At 39.2% G+C, this 18,259-nt stretch overlaps 1 protein-coding gene across 1 annotated transcript; it reads left to right on the forward strand.

Moving 5' to 3' along the window:
• Positions 1–1,215: 1,215 nt before the first annotated feature.
• DDX23 (DEAD-box helicase 23) lies at positions 1,216–16,069 on the forward strand. Its single transcript, XM_075199643.1, has 17 exons — positions 1,216–1,331; positions 2,716–2,909; positions 4,300–4,383; positions 5,534–5,627; positions 5,747–5,812; positions 8,558–8,696; positions 9,748–9,881; positions 10,982–11,094; positions 11,715–11,858; positions 12,418–12,643; positions 13,405–13,550; positions 13,695–13,872; positions 14,011–14,253; positions 14,373–14,524; positions 14,689–14,797; positions 15,072–15,246; positions 15,550–16,069. Exons 2-17 carry the CDS (start codon positions 2,716–2,718, stop codon positions 15,771–15,773), a joined length of 2,421 nt encoding a protein of 806 aa, XP_075055744.1. The 5' UTR covers positions 1,216–1,331; the 3' UTR covers positions 15,774–16,069.
• Positions 16,070–18,259: the final 2,190 nt, after the last annotated feature.

Consider the following 18,259-nt stretch of genomic DNA (forward strand, 5'->3'; position numbering starts at 1 on the left):
GGTGCGATAGGGCTGCTGTGATTGTATTGGAGCGCTTTGGGAATAAGTTATTTTGCACCTTATAACGCCTTGGTTTTGCACAGCTGTGGATAGTTGGTCCACCCAGTACACATCTAGGTACATGTGCACAAATCAAAGCAAATGGGTGAACCACAGCTTATTCTTGTTCTGGGCATCAGCAACTTTGCGCTTTGCAAATAATCTCGAATGTCTGTCACAATAAACTATGTCCCATTCTTGCCCCCGAGGTCCAAAGGGCAAGTGCGCAATTTGCATGATCAGGACGGGACCATGATGATGAGATTCACATCAAATTACGTCATCACAGCCCCACCCTGTCAACTTCACATGAACATCAGGCAGGAGCCTGGACACTCTTATTCTTCTCCCAGACTCCATGAAATACAGGAGTCTCCAGGACATTCTGGTAGAGTAGGCAAGTATGCCCCCCCCCCTTTCGAGCGCTGTTAATTTGATGTGAAATGAATACATCAGGCATACTGGCCAACTCTCCCGGAGACTCCCGGATTCCAGGTGGGTTTCCCAGACTCTTGGGAGTTTATGGCAGCCTCCCGCATCTGCCCACTTCCAAGTGAAGTGGGTGGGCAGAATTAGATCTAAAATGCCACGATTCCCTGTTAATCGCTGCATTTGGTCCTGCCCCCCCTGCTGTAAAATGTTATTACATCACGGGAGAGCGGGCAAGAATGACGTAATTTTCTAAACGATGCCCCCCGCACGCCCACCTCCCCCTGGCAGCTCCCGGACGCCAACTGCCATAAGTTGGCAAGTATGACATCAGGGCCATAACTAGGACTGCGCAATAGGGACAATGGCCAAGGGCAAAACGCTTAAGGGGTACGCAGTTTATAAATATTGTGGGTTCATTTGGTTATAATTGAAGGGGGGGGGGGGGGGCGCATTTTTGTTTCTCACCCCAGGCGCTAAAATTTGAAGTTATGGCTCTGCAATACTCTGTTTAACAATCTCCCCCTACTGATAGTGCATCATAACATTCTTTACAAGCACCATTTACCTACCTTCCACTCCTCCGTGCACCTAATCAATACTCTCATTTAACTGTTACATCGAAGCCTTGCAAGTGACCATGAAAATGCATAGAACAATAACACTGCACAATCACCACTAGAGGCGCTAAGCACTGAGCCGAGCAGCCCGGTACAATCTATCCGCACAGCCTGACTACGTCATACGCACGGTCACGTGTTCCCTCCCCAGCATGCAGCAGGACAGGGTGAGCAACATGGCGGCTTAGTGTGAACGGATTGGTAACGTACAATAAGGAAACAACATATTATCGGTATAAAGAGGTGAGTAAGGCTGGCAAGTGTGGGCTTCATCACGGGGATAGAGGAGTACACGGCTGCTTTCATAGGGGTGTCATTTAATTTGACCTGAGAGGTTGACCAGTTAGTGTGTTTCCATGCAGGGAGATTTCCCATAAGCCTCTACATCCTGGTACTTTAGTTAACATAATGTCTAATGTGTTTCAAGCTTAGCCTGTATGTTTTACAGATTATTTTATTTTTGTCATATTTTCTGTAAAAATACTTTTCTTGTTGTGGACAAATGTATAATAACAATGTCTTCATAGTATTGTGGAAATTGTACTATTAACTAGAATGTTGTTGGTCACCCTTTATGCAAAATACTACATAAACTAATGTTAAAAGCCACTTGTTTACTTCCAAGTTACCCGCTGTTTCTTCTATATAAACTGTTACCAAAGATTAGCAGTGTAGTATTTCTGTTGTAAAATTTAGTGTGGCATACAAAAAGTACATTGCACTTAGTAGACAAAATACTTGCAATTTCAAGTCTTATATTCTCAGATTTTCCAGCTATATACTTATAGGTTTAAATTCCTTACCTGCAATACTGTATCTACGACAATAAAATGAGGTGTTATGTTGTATTAGTACCGTCAGCTAAGTGTCAACATGAGTATTTTCCAAACGACATCATCATTGTTTATTTATATAGCGCCACTAATTCTGTTGCGCTGTACAGAGAACTCGCCCACATCAGTTCCTGCCCCATTGGAGCTTACAGTCTAAATTCCCATACATACACACAGAGAGAGAGAGACTAGGGTCAATTTTTTGATAGCGGCCAATTAGCCTACTCGTATGTTTTTGGATTGTGGGAGGAAACTGGACCACCTGGAGGAAACCCACACAAACACAGGGAGAACATACAAACTCCTCACAGATAAGGCCATGGTGAAATTCAGTGCAAGTCAAATATTCACTTTTAGCATTTAAAACAAACAGTTCAAGACTCACTTGTGTTCTCTTGAGAAAATTACCAATTTATTTCCATTTATTGAATGCAGTGCTGACATAGTGTGCATACAAAAGGTGCATTGCACTTAGTAGACAAAATACTTGCAATTTCAAGTCTTATATTCTCAGATTTTCCAGCTATATATTTCTAGGTTTAAATTCCTTACCTGCAATACTGTATCTACGACAATAAAATGAGGTGTTATGTTGTATCAGTACCGTAAGCAAAGTGTCAACATGAGTATCTTCTGAATGACATGGGACACATACACCATATGCCAGTTCTTATATAAATAAAGACATGTTTTTCTTTAAATAATGCATCTCATCTGTTTGTTTTTGTGTGTGCTTAAGTTAAAGATACAAGCTATGGCTGTAGTTTTTTATGGTAGTTTATTATTGTGTTCAGATGGCTGGGGAGCTGACCGATAAACGTGACCGCGATGGGTCTCCATCTAAGGACCGTAAGCGGTCCAGATCCCGATCTGCAGAGAGGGACCGTGATAGGAAAGTCTCTCCATCAAAAGACAGGAAGAGGCACCGTTCTCGGGAGAGAAGAAGATCTCGAAGTCGTACCCGTTCAAGGTCTAAATCTAATGAAAGGTAAGACCAACCAGCTTTTTGTGCTTTTTTCACGGTTTCTATGTAAAATTGAAGATGAGCTGTTGTAAACTTTTTTTTTTTACTAAATACCACTTAGCAGAGTTAAAGATTCCTAAACATCCTCTTATTCTGTGTATTTATTTTCTTAAGGCAGCATTGGACATAAACAGTAAAGGTTTAATCCAACACTACCCACATCATAATGCTTCGTGGCCCATGCTCTTTTTTCGTTTTGTTCTATTAGTGGGTTTTAGTTTAACATACAGCTAGAAAAACAAGAAAAATGAAAATTCCTTTATAGAGTAATTTAATAGGACGATGGGCCACCGTTTGCACCCAGTGTGGCCTCAATGCACCCTGTCCACCAATGTCTCGAATTGAGCAGAAAGGGATGGAGCAGAATTTTTCCAGAAGACATTCACTCAACTGACACCTGTTTTGTGGACCTAAATGCGTGGCTGTGTTCAGATCTGGTGACTGAGAAGGCTATGATAGGACATCAGTGTCCTACTCATCAAACCATTGGGTGACCACACATGCTGTATGGATGTGGACATTGTCATCCTGGAAGACATGCCTGACATCAGTAAAGAAATGCTTCAGCGTTGGATGAAGATGATCACCCAGCACTGTTAAGTCATGATTAGTATTTACCTGCTTGCTGTTTATGGAAATACTGCACCCAAGCCATGACCAGGATAATTACAGAACCACCAGAGCCGTTCACTGTTGGAAACAAGCACGCAAGGCTGTAGATTTTTTTTAGGTTCCCGCCACATCTGCCTTTGTCAAGAAAATGGTAAATGATTGTTCATCTGATCATATCATCATCTTCCACTACTTGCTAGTCCATTGCCTGTGCTCATTGCATTACTGGATTTGTACATGTGCATTTATGCACTACAACCTATGACAGGCTGCCAGGGCAGTCCAGAATTTTCATATTTGGATCTGACCGTGGTAATAATGCACAAGCTAATCCTGTGTGAAAGCTGTTTGCTTTTAATATGCTGGACCCCTCTTTTACTTAGGTGTTTCCATTTTTTTGTACATTACCTATACAAAAGTGTTTCATATTGCAATCCATTTTATTTTTAAATTTGGCTATTTACTCTTAGGGCTAGATTTACTAAGCTGCGGGTTTGAAAAAGTGGGGATGTTGCCAATAGCAACCAATCAGGTTCTAGCTGTCATTTTGTAGAAAGTACTATATAAATAACAGCTAGAATTTGATTGGTTGCTATAGGTAACATCCCCACTTTTTCAAACCCGCAGCTTAGTAAATCTAGCCCTTAGTGTATTTCACTTATGTCACAATACAGTTCATAATCTGAATTTTCTTTTATTTGCTTCTTTCTAGCTAACATTGTGCTCATGTCTTGATTTATAGGGACAGAAGACAGAAAGATAGGAAAAAAGACCGGGAAAGAGAAAAGGATACACATCGCCGGGACAAAGACAAGAAAAGATCAAGGTAAAAGTAACGACCATTTTGTAAACAATTCCTTATTCAATTAACCATGCAAACACCTGACCATAACATTTGGTCTTCGTGCGAAAATCTAGCTTTCTGCAAACCAATCCAAAGCAAGTTAATGGGATCCACACACGTGTTTAATCCAATAAACTGTTTTTTATTTTCATTTGTTTTACTTGTTGCCTTTAGAAATGTAATACTGCTAATTTCAGAAATGTAGAAAATGAAATACACTTATGCCAAGGGTGCCCAAATTCCATGAATTTGTTTTGTAAGCAAGCTTTATAATATTCTGGGTGGAAGTGAATAGTATTCAGTCACTACTTCACCAGGAAGCAGTTAGCCAAATGAGAATACATCTCTGGTTTAAAACGTTACATCCATTGAACTGTTTAGAAACCAGCACGGCATAAAATTTAAATCGACATCATCGGCTTGATATACTCCGAAATACAGAGGGTTGGAGGTAATGGTTTAAACATGTCAATTAAGCGCTAAAAAATATAGACATCTATGCACCCTTGGCTGGATATTTGCAGAGCATCATGCATTAATCAGGGGGATGAGTGCAGCAGAACCCAGGAGTCTGATAGCTATGCTGAATGATCATTCATACAAAGTTCCTTTGCATAAAGCGCGTCTACTTGACTCTAGTGACCTGTGCACAAAGAAATACTAAACAATTTGTCTGTATTAACCAGACAGTGTGAGTAGAAAGTATTACAAAGCACCGTTTCTGGCTAAAGCTGGGTATCTGTTACTGTATGCTTTACTTTGTACATGATCTCCACCTATTCTTCAGATGGCAAACCCATGGGGGTTGGTTATGTTCCTCACTCATTCTCCAGTCATCACTGGCCGTCCTTGCTGCCAGGGGAATTTTGATTTTCACGCTGCTGACACCTCTTGTGTCAATTACTCACTGGTCCCATGTTGGAGGCCTACATATTGGTACTCCGCTATTTGGGGGAGTGGGGTGGGGGTCCAGATTAATCTTTAGTATGGATGTTCCTTTCCTTTGGAAGCCCTGCATTCCTAAGTTGTTGTTTTTTTTCCCCTTTTGAATCTCATCAGGTACAACCATATATACCATAACAAGAAATAACCATTTCTAACAAGCGATTATATGTCTATTTTCTTTGTTTAGGAGCCCATCTCCCAGCCGTGGTAAGGACGTCAAAACGAAAAAAGAAGTGAAAAAGGAAGGTGAAGAGGAAACACAGGGTGAAAAAAAGGCAAAGGTAAAAATCATCCTTAAGCATTACTTTATTGTATGGGCATTTATTTATCCTTTTATTATACTTGACAACTTACTGTATCCCACATATTTGCAATACTCATTATAATATGTTTGTTTTAGGCAAAGCCCCTCTCTTTGGAAGAGCTGTTGGCCAAGAAGAAAAAAGAAGAGGAGGCAGAATCTAAGGTAGATATGGATTGCAGAGCTGGGGATATCGCAGGGACTGCCTTCCATTTTTCCTTTTAAAAATAACATCTGGCTTAAAGTATTTTTGTATCTCTGCACTCAATAGCGAGTCCATTTTCCTTGGCCAAGAATACAAATAACACGGGACCTTGCTGTAAACTTTAACACTCTTAACAAACTAGGCGTTGATGTTTAGAATCCCATAACGCAGTGATTTCCATCCTGTGTGTCAAGATCAGACTAAAAGTCAATCAGTTTTATGATCAATAGGGAAACATTCTTGAAGATATGCAGTTAGGAATACTTGAATTAGATTGCAAAATTAAACAGATTTTCAGTTTTCAAACATACTCCTAATTAATAATCATTCTGGTTTTATAGTGCTCAATATTTCAACAAGTGTAACAACCCTAGATAGCTTGGGAACATATAGTGTATTATTTACGTTTTAGTTACTCACAAGCTTAATATATACGTATAAGTTGCTCAAATTAAAATTGTATAAAACTCTTTAATTATTGCTCAGGCTATAGGGGTATTGCCATGTTTTAAATTATATATCATATTTTCTCTTTCAACCAACCTGGGGGACACTGCTATCGTGGGGGTTGTAGGTGGGGAGCATGGGAGTTGACACTTAACTTGTTAATCTAAACATGCTGACAGACCCTTCCTCTCTGCAACAAACCTGTAGCTCCTCAGTGTAGATTGTGCCCAAGGAGTTGGGCTTATTTCTTAACTGACTAGTGAAAATTAAGTATGCTTACATCAGTGCGAACCGGCCTGTGCCCAGTCGCATTACCGCCCATTCCACCTGGTCAGTGGGAGCTTCTTGGGCTGCATGGAATGGGGTCTTGGTGGAACAGCTATGCCGGCAGTTACCTGGTCCTTGGTGCTCACATTTACCAAATTCTACCAGTTCATTTTATTTTTGCGTATTCAGACGGCAGCTTTGGCCGTAGTGTTTTACGGGCCGGGCAGTCAGAACGGTCCCTCCCTTAAGGGGACTGCTTTTGTAAGTCCCCATAGATTGGTTGAGAGAGAAAATAGGATTTTTTTTATACTCCCGATAAATCCTTTTCTCTGATTCCATCTGGGGGACACTGCGTTCCCTCCCTTCTGCTCTAATGCTGTTTGGTTGTTTTTCTCCCCTTCCTTCTGGCTTTAGAATTATACTGAGGAGCTACAGGGAAGGGGGGGGGGGTGTTGCAGATGAAAGTTGTCTGTCAGCATGTTTAGATTAAAAAGTTAACTAGTAAAGTGCCAACTCCCACGCTCTTCACCTACAATCGCCATGGTAACAGTGTCCCCGAGATGGAATCGGACAAAAGGATTTATCATGAGTATAAAAATTCCTATTTTCTTCATTTGTTGTGTTGAGTAGGCACCCGGCACTTACATATAGCTTACACTTCTGACACTCGCCTTCAGCAATCCTCAGGTGTCTATGGAGCAGTAGAGATTCCAAATCCAGCTGCTGATTGTAGGAGCCTTTACTTACAGCTGTTGCATCCCATCTTTCCCGCTCTGAAGAGTCCCAAGCTCTATTTTTGGGAAGGATGAGGAATTTAATAATATATACTTTAAAGTAGAACACGCCTTTACACTTGGTGAAATGATGACCATTATTTAGATTTCACAAATAACTCATTACCAGTGCTCTGAGGAATATGAAAATGTGTGCAATATTTATACCCTGTTGTATTAAACTGGTTGTGTTGAAATTCTTGCCTAAGGCTTTCTCTTCATAAAATATTTAGAATAATTGAATGTAAAGTAGCAGAAATAGATGGCACCTCCCTAGATTGTTTTGTTTTTTACATTTTATAAATCCTTAAAGTATACAGGTCAGCGTAGATTGATATTTTTATTCTTTTATACATACATCTGAACAAATTTTTACATGGCCTCACTACGTAACATCTGCCTGACATTTGAGGAATACTGAAATAGATATTCCATACACAATCAGATGGAAAAGATGGTCTATATTCTGTAATTCTCTTTTTATATTCCTTTCTGTATATAACCCAAAATGTACTATATACAATGCTATTTTAGGTTTTAAATACCTGTGATGTTATCTGCAGTTTCCAAATTTCTACACATTTCATCAAAGTAGTTCCCGCTGGTGTAAAACCAGGATTAAAGTCCATTGTATTTCCTGGTGATTCTTGAAAGGTGTGGCGTGTATCTGCTATATAATTGGTTGGTAGCAGCTGGCATGCACTCACATTCCACCATCTTTGGTGTGGAACACGCTTCTTCCATTCATTCACTGTGAAATGCGTCCGTCTGCTCTAATGCTGGTTTGGTCTCCAGTTCTTTTAAAATTCTGTTATCCTGTTTTCTGATATAGAATTGCACATTGATGCAAAGCAATAAGTTTTGTTATCTAGAGGCAAATTATATAGCACCACCATATTATGCAGCCCCTTCACAGAGAATATCATTTACATCATTATAAATGTCTTCAAAATACAAAGTACCTTTTTAGCTTTCTCTCAGCATTTGAACAAAGTGGCCAGCTAATCATGATTTTATTAAGTTATTTATATATATAGTGGAGCTGGTAATCTATATTCCCTACCACACACAAACACATCCATTTATTCAAAAGGTAATTAACCTACCACTATGTCCTTGGAGTGTGGCATCACATATGTAGCCCTTGTAAAGGCAGAAGTATTATTACTGTTGTACTAATGAACATTGTAATGTTTGTTTGATTTCACCATGATTCAGCCTAAATTCCTCTCCAAAGCGGAGCGTGAGGCTGAAGCCCTGAAACGCAGGCAAATGCAGGTTGAAGAGCAACAGAAATTTATAGAAGATGAGCGCAAAAGAAGGAAGCAGTTTCAGGACGTGGGGAGGAGGATGCTGGGTAATGTCCTGTTTCTTATTACATAGTCACATCGTTTCTGTGAAATAGTATTTTGCAGCAGAGTAGAGTGCAAACATACCAAAACCTGAAATTCCCCTTCCATAGAAATCTAATAAAGATCAGGGGAATGTTATAGCTTCGTAGCCAGACACATTTAAATAAAAAAATAAAATTGGGGGGTGAATGTTATATATCCCTTTTTCATGTAACTACTGTTTCCTTATGTTAGCTAATGTGTAGTCTGGACATATGTAGTTCATCGTAGTTTAGTAAAATGTATAAGGGTTAGATGAGTTTTTTTTTTATAAAAATGAACTCATCTGTGTTAATTCTGACATATCATCCACTAGCTAGTTAGAGCAACCACAGACAGAGCAAGGCTTTTTTTTCTTCACTAGTGAGAGCTGAAATCTTCTGTCCAGACCCAGTTATTATATATAAGTGAAACAAGAGTAAAAAGGGAGCCTTACATAGTGCTTAAAAACAACACAATTTGTTAGGCAGCTAAAAACAACACAATGAATGCATACAATCCATTTCATAAACAGCTCTGTATAATGAAATTGATGGTACGCATTTAGTGCGCTGTTTTTAGCTGCCTAATAATTTGGGTTGCTTTTAATGCACTATGGAGTAGGGCTCCTTTTTTTTTTTTTATTATTGCTTCAGAAATCCATTGGGCCATGAGGATTCGGGTGCTGGTTTACAGGGGAAGCAGCAGACCATTTGAAGGTCTTGGTGCAAGAAAGCAGATTGAGCATCTCTCCTTTGCTGTGAAGCTTTTCCAGCAGCTGTACACTGACATTTCCACTGCTTGAACTACAAATGCACAAGTTGGATGGGAAATTAAGTGCAGTATCATTTAACATTTGCTTTTTAGAGATGTGCTTTTCCTGCTTCTCTTCTTTTTCAAAAACCTTATAGAATCTGGCATGTCTTTATAGCACTGTGTAGGTTTTAAAAGGCTAATTCTGAATCTAGTATATCGTTTGGTGAATTTGGAGAGATTGAAAGGATAACGCCTGTTTCTTATAAATCTGCACCTTTGTAGAAGATCCACAGGAAAGGGAGAGGCGAGAGAGGAGGGAGAGGATGGAACGGGAAAATAATGGCAACGAAGATGATGAGGGAAGGATAAAAGTCAGAGAGGAGAAAGATAAAACCAAAGAGCTGCAGGCAATAAAGGTAAATATATGCACACTGCACCTTTTCATATCTTATTTATACATCCTCCATTGCTGCCACGCTTTGTATTTATTTGTGCTGGAGCTGCTGACGGCTCTTAACATGAAGATTAATGACTGTGTATAAAATATACGGGAAATCATCTTCCCTGAAAGACTCCTATTATGTTTTTAGAGTAAAGGTCCTATTGTACTTTCTCTGCCTTGTAACAGCAGTACAAGTCCTGTCCATTCACTAGGAACCAGTGACACATCAGTCATGGTGAACTGATCAGCTGCATCCTCTTGCGTCGGCCACAGATTAGCTATCTATGTATAGGTGATGGGTTCTCTAATGGGTTCCTTGTATGATGATTTTGAATAATGGTAACTCTGTTAGTAAAGGAGGGTTGAGCTGTATTGTCTTTTCTTGAATATCTGAACAGCTATGTTTTCTCTTTACTCTGAGAGATTTTCACTTGAACTTGTTGAACTGAGAACATTTATTACTGAATATCTGACATATTTGACTGGTTTTCTTGTTTGACTAAGCTATTGGTGATTATGCTAGACTGGCAAATGCATCATTTCATCATCATGATTTATTTATATAGCTCCAACATATTCCGTAGCGCTTTACAATTGGGGGCAAACAGTAAACTAATAAACAAACTGGGTAAAACAGACAAAGAGGTGAGAAGGCCCTGCTCGCAAGCTTACAATCTATGGGACAATGGGAGATTGACACATGAGGTTAAGTCTACATTTTGCATTTTGGCCCAGCCAGACTGCAAAGATAAAAGTGACTCATAAGCTAAATGATCCTGTCACACAACAATGTTGGTCAAGGGGTAATTCTCTAATATACTAAATTCAGTTGTTTCCACACAAATTAAGGGGCCTTTCATGCACCAATTAGGCACTTTAGAGGTACACACAGCAGTAGAAGTTACTGCACTATATAAATTGATTCATGCTTTGCATAGTCTGGGAATGAGACTTTGCAATCTAGGGTTTATCCAAGAGTAAGCTGAATTAAAGGTATCTGGAATAACAGGACTGTATGCTTCATGCAATGGACATGCCCTATATACTAAAGGCAAATTCTCATCTCTTGTGTAGGAACGTTACCTGGGAGGTATAAAGAAGAGGAGACGTACTCGGCATTTGAATGACAGAAAGTTTGTGTTTGAATGGGATGCTTCAGAGGATACTTCAATTGACTATAACCCTCTGTAAGTGGACATTACCAGTGATATCAATACTTGTTTGTTATAAAACACATACAACTTTTATGCAGTGTCGAACACAGTTTTTTAAGCACTTTTCCTGCCCACCTGTAACCTGCCAAAAGCAGAGGGCACTTGACCCATTATTTTGCAAGTTTCCCAATGTCATTGTTGCTCAGTCAGTGCATTTAATCAGTGGTCTACTGCTCATCCCTGTCTTATGCAAAATTGATTTTTGTTTTGAAGTTTAGAAGACAAACTGCACTGTTATATATTTTTTTTTGCCAAACCAATTACTGACTTGTTTCAATAAACCACTTATTACCAAGGAATGTATTCACTATTGACTACTACTGTCGTAAAGTAATTAAGCATTTTGTAATATATTGCAATATCCTTGTGTCTAACTGTTGACATTTCCTATTCTGATGAAACATCTATGTTTTATGGACGGTGACAGTCAATAACTTAGCTGGCAAGGGTAATTGTGGGAATTTGCTGTGAAGCATTGCTCAGCAAGCATTTGTCTCACTGTTATATAACTGATTGTAAAGACTAGCGCTGGTATCAGACATCCCAACATCTACATACATATATAACCATCCCTAATATGTCTTCTATCTTAGGTATAAAGAACGACATCATGTCCAGCTTCTGGGCCGTGGCTTCATTGCAGGTATAGACCTAAAACAACAGAAGCGGGAACAGTCCCGGTTCTATGGAGATCTGATGGAGAAGAGGCGGACACTGGAGGAGAAGGAGCAAGAGGAGTAAGTGAACCTTGTTGCTGCAATGTACTATAACTTTCAGGTTATACAATTCCCTAATTGTATTCTGTTGGTAGAGTATTGTTTTACTTGACAGTAGTATTTAAGCATGTTCTAGTTAATCGCTTTTTGCCACCATCTGTTTGTGATATTTGTGTTTTGCTCGCTGCGTATTAGTGATGTACAAGACAGCCATAGTGTGGGCTGAAGCGATATTGATGAGAGTTCAGCTTATCCACTCACTAGGATGCAGCTTATTTCTAGTTTGGTATCTCCATTTGGTATGTTTACAGCGTGCCCACGCTGTACCTCACTGGAGTCACAGGTGTGTCCTTCCTGCGTATAGGTTGTTCTTTCACATTGATAAGTTTACATGGTTCTGGCGATGTCTAAGCTTTCCTTTGCACACAGTGCCCATGTAATATATTCCTATAAATGATGATAATCTATAGGTGTGAGCATGGCTGAGTGTCTATAGAGAACTGAGACAGTAGCTTGTACTTTATCCATATACTTGTGTAAGGAGCATCTAGTGATAACGTGGTGTCTTACACATAAACAGGGTGCGTCTGCGTAAGGTGAGGAAGAAGGAAGCCAAGCAGCGCTGGGATGACCGGCACTGGTCTCAGAAGAAGCTTGATGAAATGACAGACAGAGACTGGCGTATCTTTAGGGAGGATTACAGCATTACCACCAAGGGTGGCAAAATTCCCAACCCCATCCGCTCCTGGATTGATTCCTCCCTGCCGCCCCATATTCTGGAAGTTATTGACAAGTGTGGATACAAGGTGTGTATTAGATTAAGATTAGAAAGATTACTGGGGGTAAATTTATCAAGATGCGAGATTGAAAAAGTTGTCTTTCGTTGCCTATTGCAACTAATTACATTCTAGTTTTCATTCATTGAGTACATTCTACAAAATGACAGCTAGAATCTTATTGTTTGCTATAGGCAACATTTCCACTTTTTCAAACCCGCAGCTTGATAAATGAACCCCCTGGAGTGGTGAGTGTTCTTGGAGATATTATCAGTAGAGTAAATTATTCTGGTGAACCGTAAATGATTACATGAAGTGCCTTGGTGACAGATAATAAAAAAATTCAAATTGTGTGTGTACAGGAGCATAGTCTAATATTATATAGTTAGAGATCTTAGTGTAATTCTCAAGCGTCCAGCTTCTAACTTACATTTCTAGAAGTATTGTTAAAGTGACCTACTCTAAAGTTACAATATCTACCACCGCATATATGTCATGAGAGTGACTGTAATAGCAGAGGCTGCTACAGGATACAGATGTGGCAACGTGTGTTTGCTGAAGAAATAAATTCTGCTGTTTTGCGTCATGTAACCTTAGTCGTCCCCATTAGATTCTGGATCGTATGTTTTATATGGTGGACAGAGACATTAGTGTGTGTTCTCCATTTCTATACCTATCTTCAGCTGTGTTCTGGTTGCTGATTGAGTAACTCCCACTTAGTTTGTCGTGTGAATTAGAGAGCGGAGACCTTTTTAGTCTCTGAACCTCATGTTGCATTTTTACTTCTACAGGAACCAACACCTATTCAAAGACAAGCCATTCCCATCGGCCTGCAGAATCGTGACATCATTGGTGTGGCCGAGACTGGCAGTGGTAAAACTGCTGCCTTCCTCATTCCTCTGCTGGTCTGGATCACAACTCTGCCAAAGATTGACAGGTCAGATAAACCTTTATGATTCTGCAAATGATCTGCCTAATGGAGGAGATAACTCATTGTGTTGCTACCAAACTTAAACTTTTCCATAATTTGCATCAGAGGGGGCAAAATTGTGAAACTTACCTTTTACATTGTATATTTTAGAATTGAAGAGTCTGACCAGGGACCTTATGCTATTATTCTGGCTCCAACAAGAGAGTTGGCTCAACAGATTGAGGAGGAAACAATCAAGTTTGGAAAGCCACTGGGTATTAGAACTGTGGCTGTTATTGGAGGTATCTCTCGTGAGGACCAAGGTTTCCGACTGCGAATGGGCTGTGAGGTGAGACCTTCCCACATATTACATAGTGATTTGACCTTTCTGTGATCTTTTTACTTCCATTGAGTGATTGGACAAGGTTATGGGAAATGCTATTACAGGTTCTTATTATCTCACATTATTTACCTTTCTTTCCAAAAGATTGTGATAGCTACCCCTGGACGTCTGATAGATGTGCTAGAAAATCGATACTTAGTCCTAAGTCGCTGCACTTATGTGGTACTGGATGAAGCTGACCGTATGATTGACATGGGTTTTGAGCCTGATGTCCAGAAGATCTTGGAGCACATGCCAGTCACCAACCAGAAGCCTGATACAGATGAGGCGGAAGACCCAGAGAAAATGATTGCAAACTTTGAGTCTGGGAAACATAAGTATAGACAAGTAAGTGTTAATTTTAATTGCAACTTCAGATATACAGGAAAATCTTAGAAATCTTTGATTATTTGTTTTTAAACTGTCTGTTGGCACAGAATCATTTTACACCTTTTCTCCCTGTGTAGACGGTCATGTTTACAGCGACTATGCCTCCAGCTGTGGAACGGCTGGCCAGAAGCTATCTTCGTCGTCCTGCGGTGGTGTACATTGGCTCTGCTGGTAAACCTCATGAGAGAGTTGAGCAGAAGGTGTTCCTCATGTCTGAAGGGGAGAAGAGGTGGGTGTTTTGGTTTTCATTTCTCCCATGTTTTTGTGGATCATGATGTGGTGAATTCGGCCCAGTGTATGTAAGCAAGGAAGATGTTGTGTGGGATAAATGATTTGTTTTTCTTTCCTGCTTATACATAATTGGTTGACGTTTACCTGCTTTTCTTCCCATAGGAAGAAGCTGCTTAACATCCTGGAGAAAGGCTTTGATCCACCAATCATTATCTTTGTCAACCAGAAGAAGGGTTGTGATGTGCTTGCCAAGTCTCTGGAGAAGATGGGGGTATGTATCCTAAGTGTATTAGCGTTTATTGTCTGCAGTCACTTCTATTCTGCCTGCAGCTTGGACCTTTTTGAGGTTGACATGTTTTTCAGAAATTACATTCTTGCACTATTTATTAGTCTCCAAACCTAATTTGTATGGTTTAATTGTGTTTATTAAAGAAATGTGTTCCCCAAACAGCAGAGAACCTTTTCTCCTTCCCATGTCTGGAGTACTTGTATGAGGCAGGATGATTTCAGAAGTTTCTTGAACTTGTTTATTTTATTCTCCACAGTACAATGCTTGTACTCTGCATGGTGGTAAAGGTCAGGAACAGAGAGAGTTTGCCCTGTCTAACCTTAAGGCTGGAGCTAAGGATATACTGGTAGCCACAGACGTGGCTGGTCGAGGTATTGATATTCATGATGTCTCCATGGTCGTTAACTACGATATGGCTAAAAATATTGAAGGTAAGTCTAATTCTGATCCACCATCTGTTTTTTATTTTACATTTGGCATTTGCTTCTCTACACCACTATGGTATCGCCTAAATCAAGAATTTTATTCATATGTCACGTACGATATAACTTATGTATTACTACTAAATCACCTATAACTTGCTTATGGACAGGTAGTGTTGATTCTTCAGTGTTACACTTATAATGACAAATCAGCAGTGTCTGCAAGATGAATGAAAACTAAATTGAAACTTGTAACATTCCCGGGAAACCGAGTTTAGTACTCTGCTGATCTGAGTTCTTCTCTTTCCACAGACTATATCCATCGCATTGGTAGAACAGGTAGAGCTGGTAAGAGTGGTGTTGCCATTACTTTCCTCACCAAAGAAGATTCCACGGTGTTCTACGATCTTAAGCAAGCCATCCTTGAGAGCCCAGTGTCGTCCTGCCCACCAGAGCTGGCCAACCATCCAGATGCCCAGCACAAGCCTGGCACCATCCTTACCAAGAAGAGAAGGGAAGAGACGATCTTCGCTTGAGCTGTTCCTGGAGACCAACAAGAAGTGTATTCTGGCACTTGCCAATACTTTATATTCCTGGTTTTATATGGATAAAAAGTGTCCTGAACATTACTTGGGAAGATTGACATCAGGGACTGCTTATGTACTTGTTAGGTACCGGCTCTTCAGATGAGCACTTTCCTATACAAAATGTCAGATGACTGAAATAATGGCTGGAAAATGTGATTACCCTCACCAGTCTGAGGCGTTGAGGTCTACAAATTATTGGTGTCCCTCTATAAATGACATACAGACAATAAAGAACTTGTAGTGTCTGGGTGGAGTACCTGCTTATTTACATGTTGCACCATATAGGGGGAGGGGGGTTTGTAAAGCCTCAAAACATCTTACCACTTAACCTTTTAGAGTTGTCCATCTGAGCTCAAGAGATTAAAGCACACATGGCATTTAAACTATGTAATTAAAAGGCCATAGTTTTCAGAATTGTACTAGACTCCTCCCATTCAGTTTACTTTACGAACTTATTAGTGATTAAAAATGTTGGTTATTTTAATCTGTAAGACCTTCATTATTTTGCTAATGATTTACAATTATTTTCTCCTGAACGTTCTGCAGCATTCTCATTATTGCAGATTTTGTGGCTGATACATTGATCAAATCTGTGGTATTCTTGCCATTTTGGTGCGTTTGCTAATTGTTTAAAATCCTCCAGTGAACATAGGCCCATAGACCATTGGCTCCGAACTGCAGTTCTCAAGCCCAGTCCAGGTTTAATGATATCCAAGCTTGAGCACAAGTGGCTGAATAAAATGACTGAAGCACTAATTAAGTCACCTATTCTCACACAGATATCCTTAAAACCTGGACTGTTAAAGGGATCAGAAGACAGCAGTTGGTGAACACTGCCATAGAATCTCTTAAAGTGGATCTTTTACCATTTTGTGATCCAGAAGTTCACCCGTTTCTGGCAGGAGATTATTGTAGGTGTTGCTCCACGCATGTTTTTTTGTTTTTCTTTACCATTTGTCCTACTTTTTGTGTGCAGCAACCATTAATGCCAGCAATATGCCACTTGTTACAGATTAAATTTCCCATGGCATTGTTTAAATAAAATTGTATATTGTTCTGATGCCTAAGGCATTCTGCCTCTCATATATAGTAAGTGCTACTCCACTCATTAAATGTACAAAACTAAAATATACATTGTGTGCGTGTTGGTGCTCCCAAATAAAATGAAATATGTGAAACGTCCACTGAACATTATCTGTAGAATACTCTGCATTCACTTCATTGAGGAATTTGTTCAGTGCCCCATTCAAAAGAACACATAAAAAATAAGTGAAGTATGTTTTATATATATAGATATATATATATATATATATATATATATATATATATATATATATATATATATATATATATATATATATATATATTACCTGCCCCCATGTGATATTTATAATATATGATCCAGTCAGTGATTCATTTCATCCTTTTGTGGTTGCACTTGCTAAATATCTATATTTTCAATTGTTCTCCTCATTACCATCTATATCATATATTGTAATAACCTCATGTGGATGGTGAAATATAAACTGGATATACTATACTGTTGTGTTTTGAACAAGACACTGAACAAATTTCTCAAGGAAACGAATGTGTTCTACAGCTGTGAAACAGTGGACTAGAAAATGTCACGTATATGATTGTATGAACCTTTCACTTTATATGATCTGTTATTTAGAAGTGCCCACACAATTATGCATTATTCTTTGGTCTGGGCTCCACTTTAACCTCTGAAACGGTCTGCACCATTGATACAGAATATATTTAGTAATTGCTGGCTAAATTATATACAATATCCCATTACCATTCATCTGTTTCTGCTCCAGATTGTCTTCAGAATTTAAAATCTCTAGTTCTGACATGAAATTATTGTGCCTCTACTACCTTTGGAAAGAAGTGGAGTATAAAACCTGTTTTATTAAAGTATTCTTTACAGTTGTAACAAGATACACTGCAGACTGGAAGGTGACTTATTTGTGCTTGTAAATACTTGTGTTGAAACTGTATTTTTGATATTCTGTCAAATACAAAGTACTGCAGATTTTTAAATTAAACCTAGTTAAAGTAACAAGACTGATTTGTTGTGGGATCTGATGCAGACATTTGATTGTGTGTTTTTGCAGCTGTTTATTTTAAAGACACAGATTAAATACCTCTTCCACTTACACTTGGAAAACAAATAAGTTATTGGAGTCTGTATTCCTAACAGGCAAACATAAAAAAGTTCTTTATTGGTTTAGAAATTTCACACACGTAATCTGTAAACTGTTCTTGAGACTTTAATACTGAACTGTTATTAGTACAGGTCTGGCAGAGTGCACCAAGAGAGAAAAATAGCGGCAATTTCCACACACAGTTATGCTGGATACCAACACTGAGCTTCTGGTTTCCCTAATTAACAGCCAGTTTGAAGCTCCATTAGCAGTTCTGATGCCCCA

This window comes from Mixophyes fleayi, chromosome 2 (genome assembly GCF_038048845.1).
Source record: "Mixophyes fleayi isolate aMixFle1 chromosome 2, aMixFle1.hap1, whole genome shotgun sequence".
In the NCBI taxonomy this organism is placed as follows: domain Eukaryota; kingdom Metazoa; phylum Chordata; class Amphibia; order Anura; family Limnodynastidae; genus Mixophyes; species Mixophyes fleayi.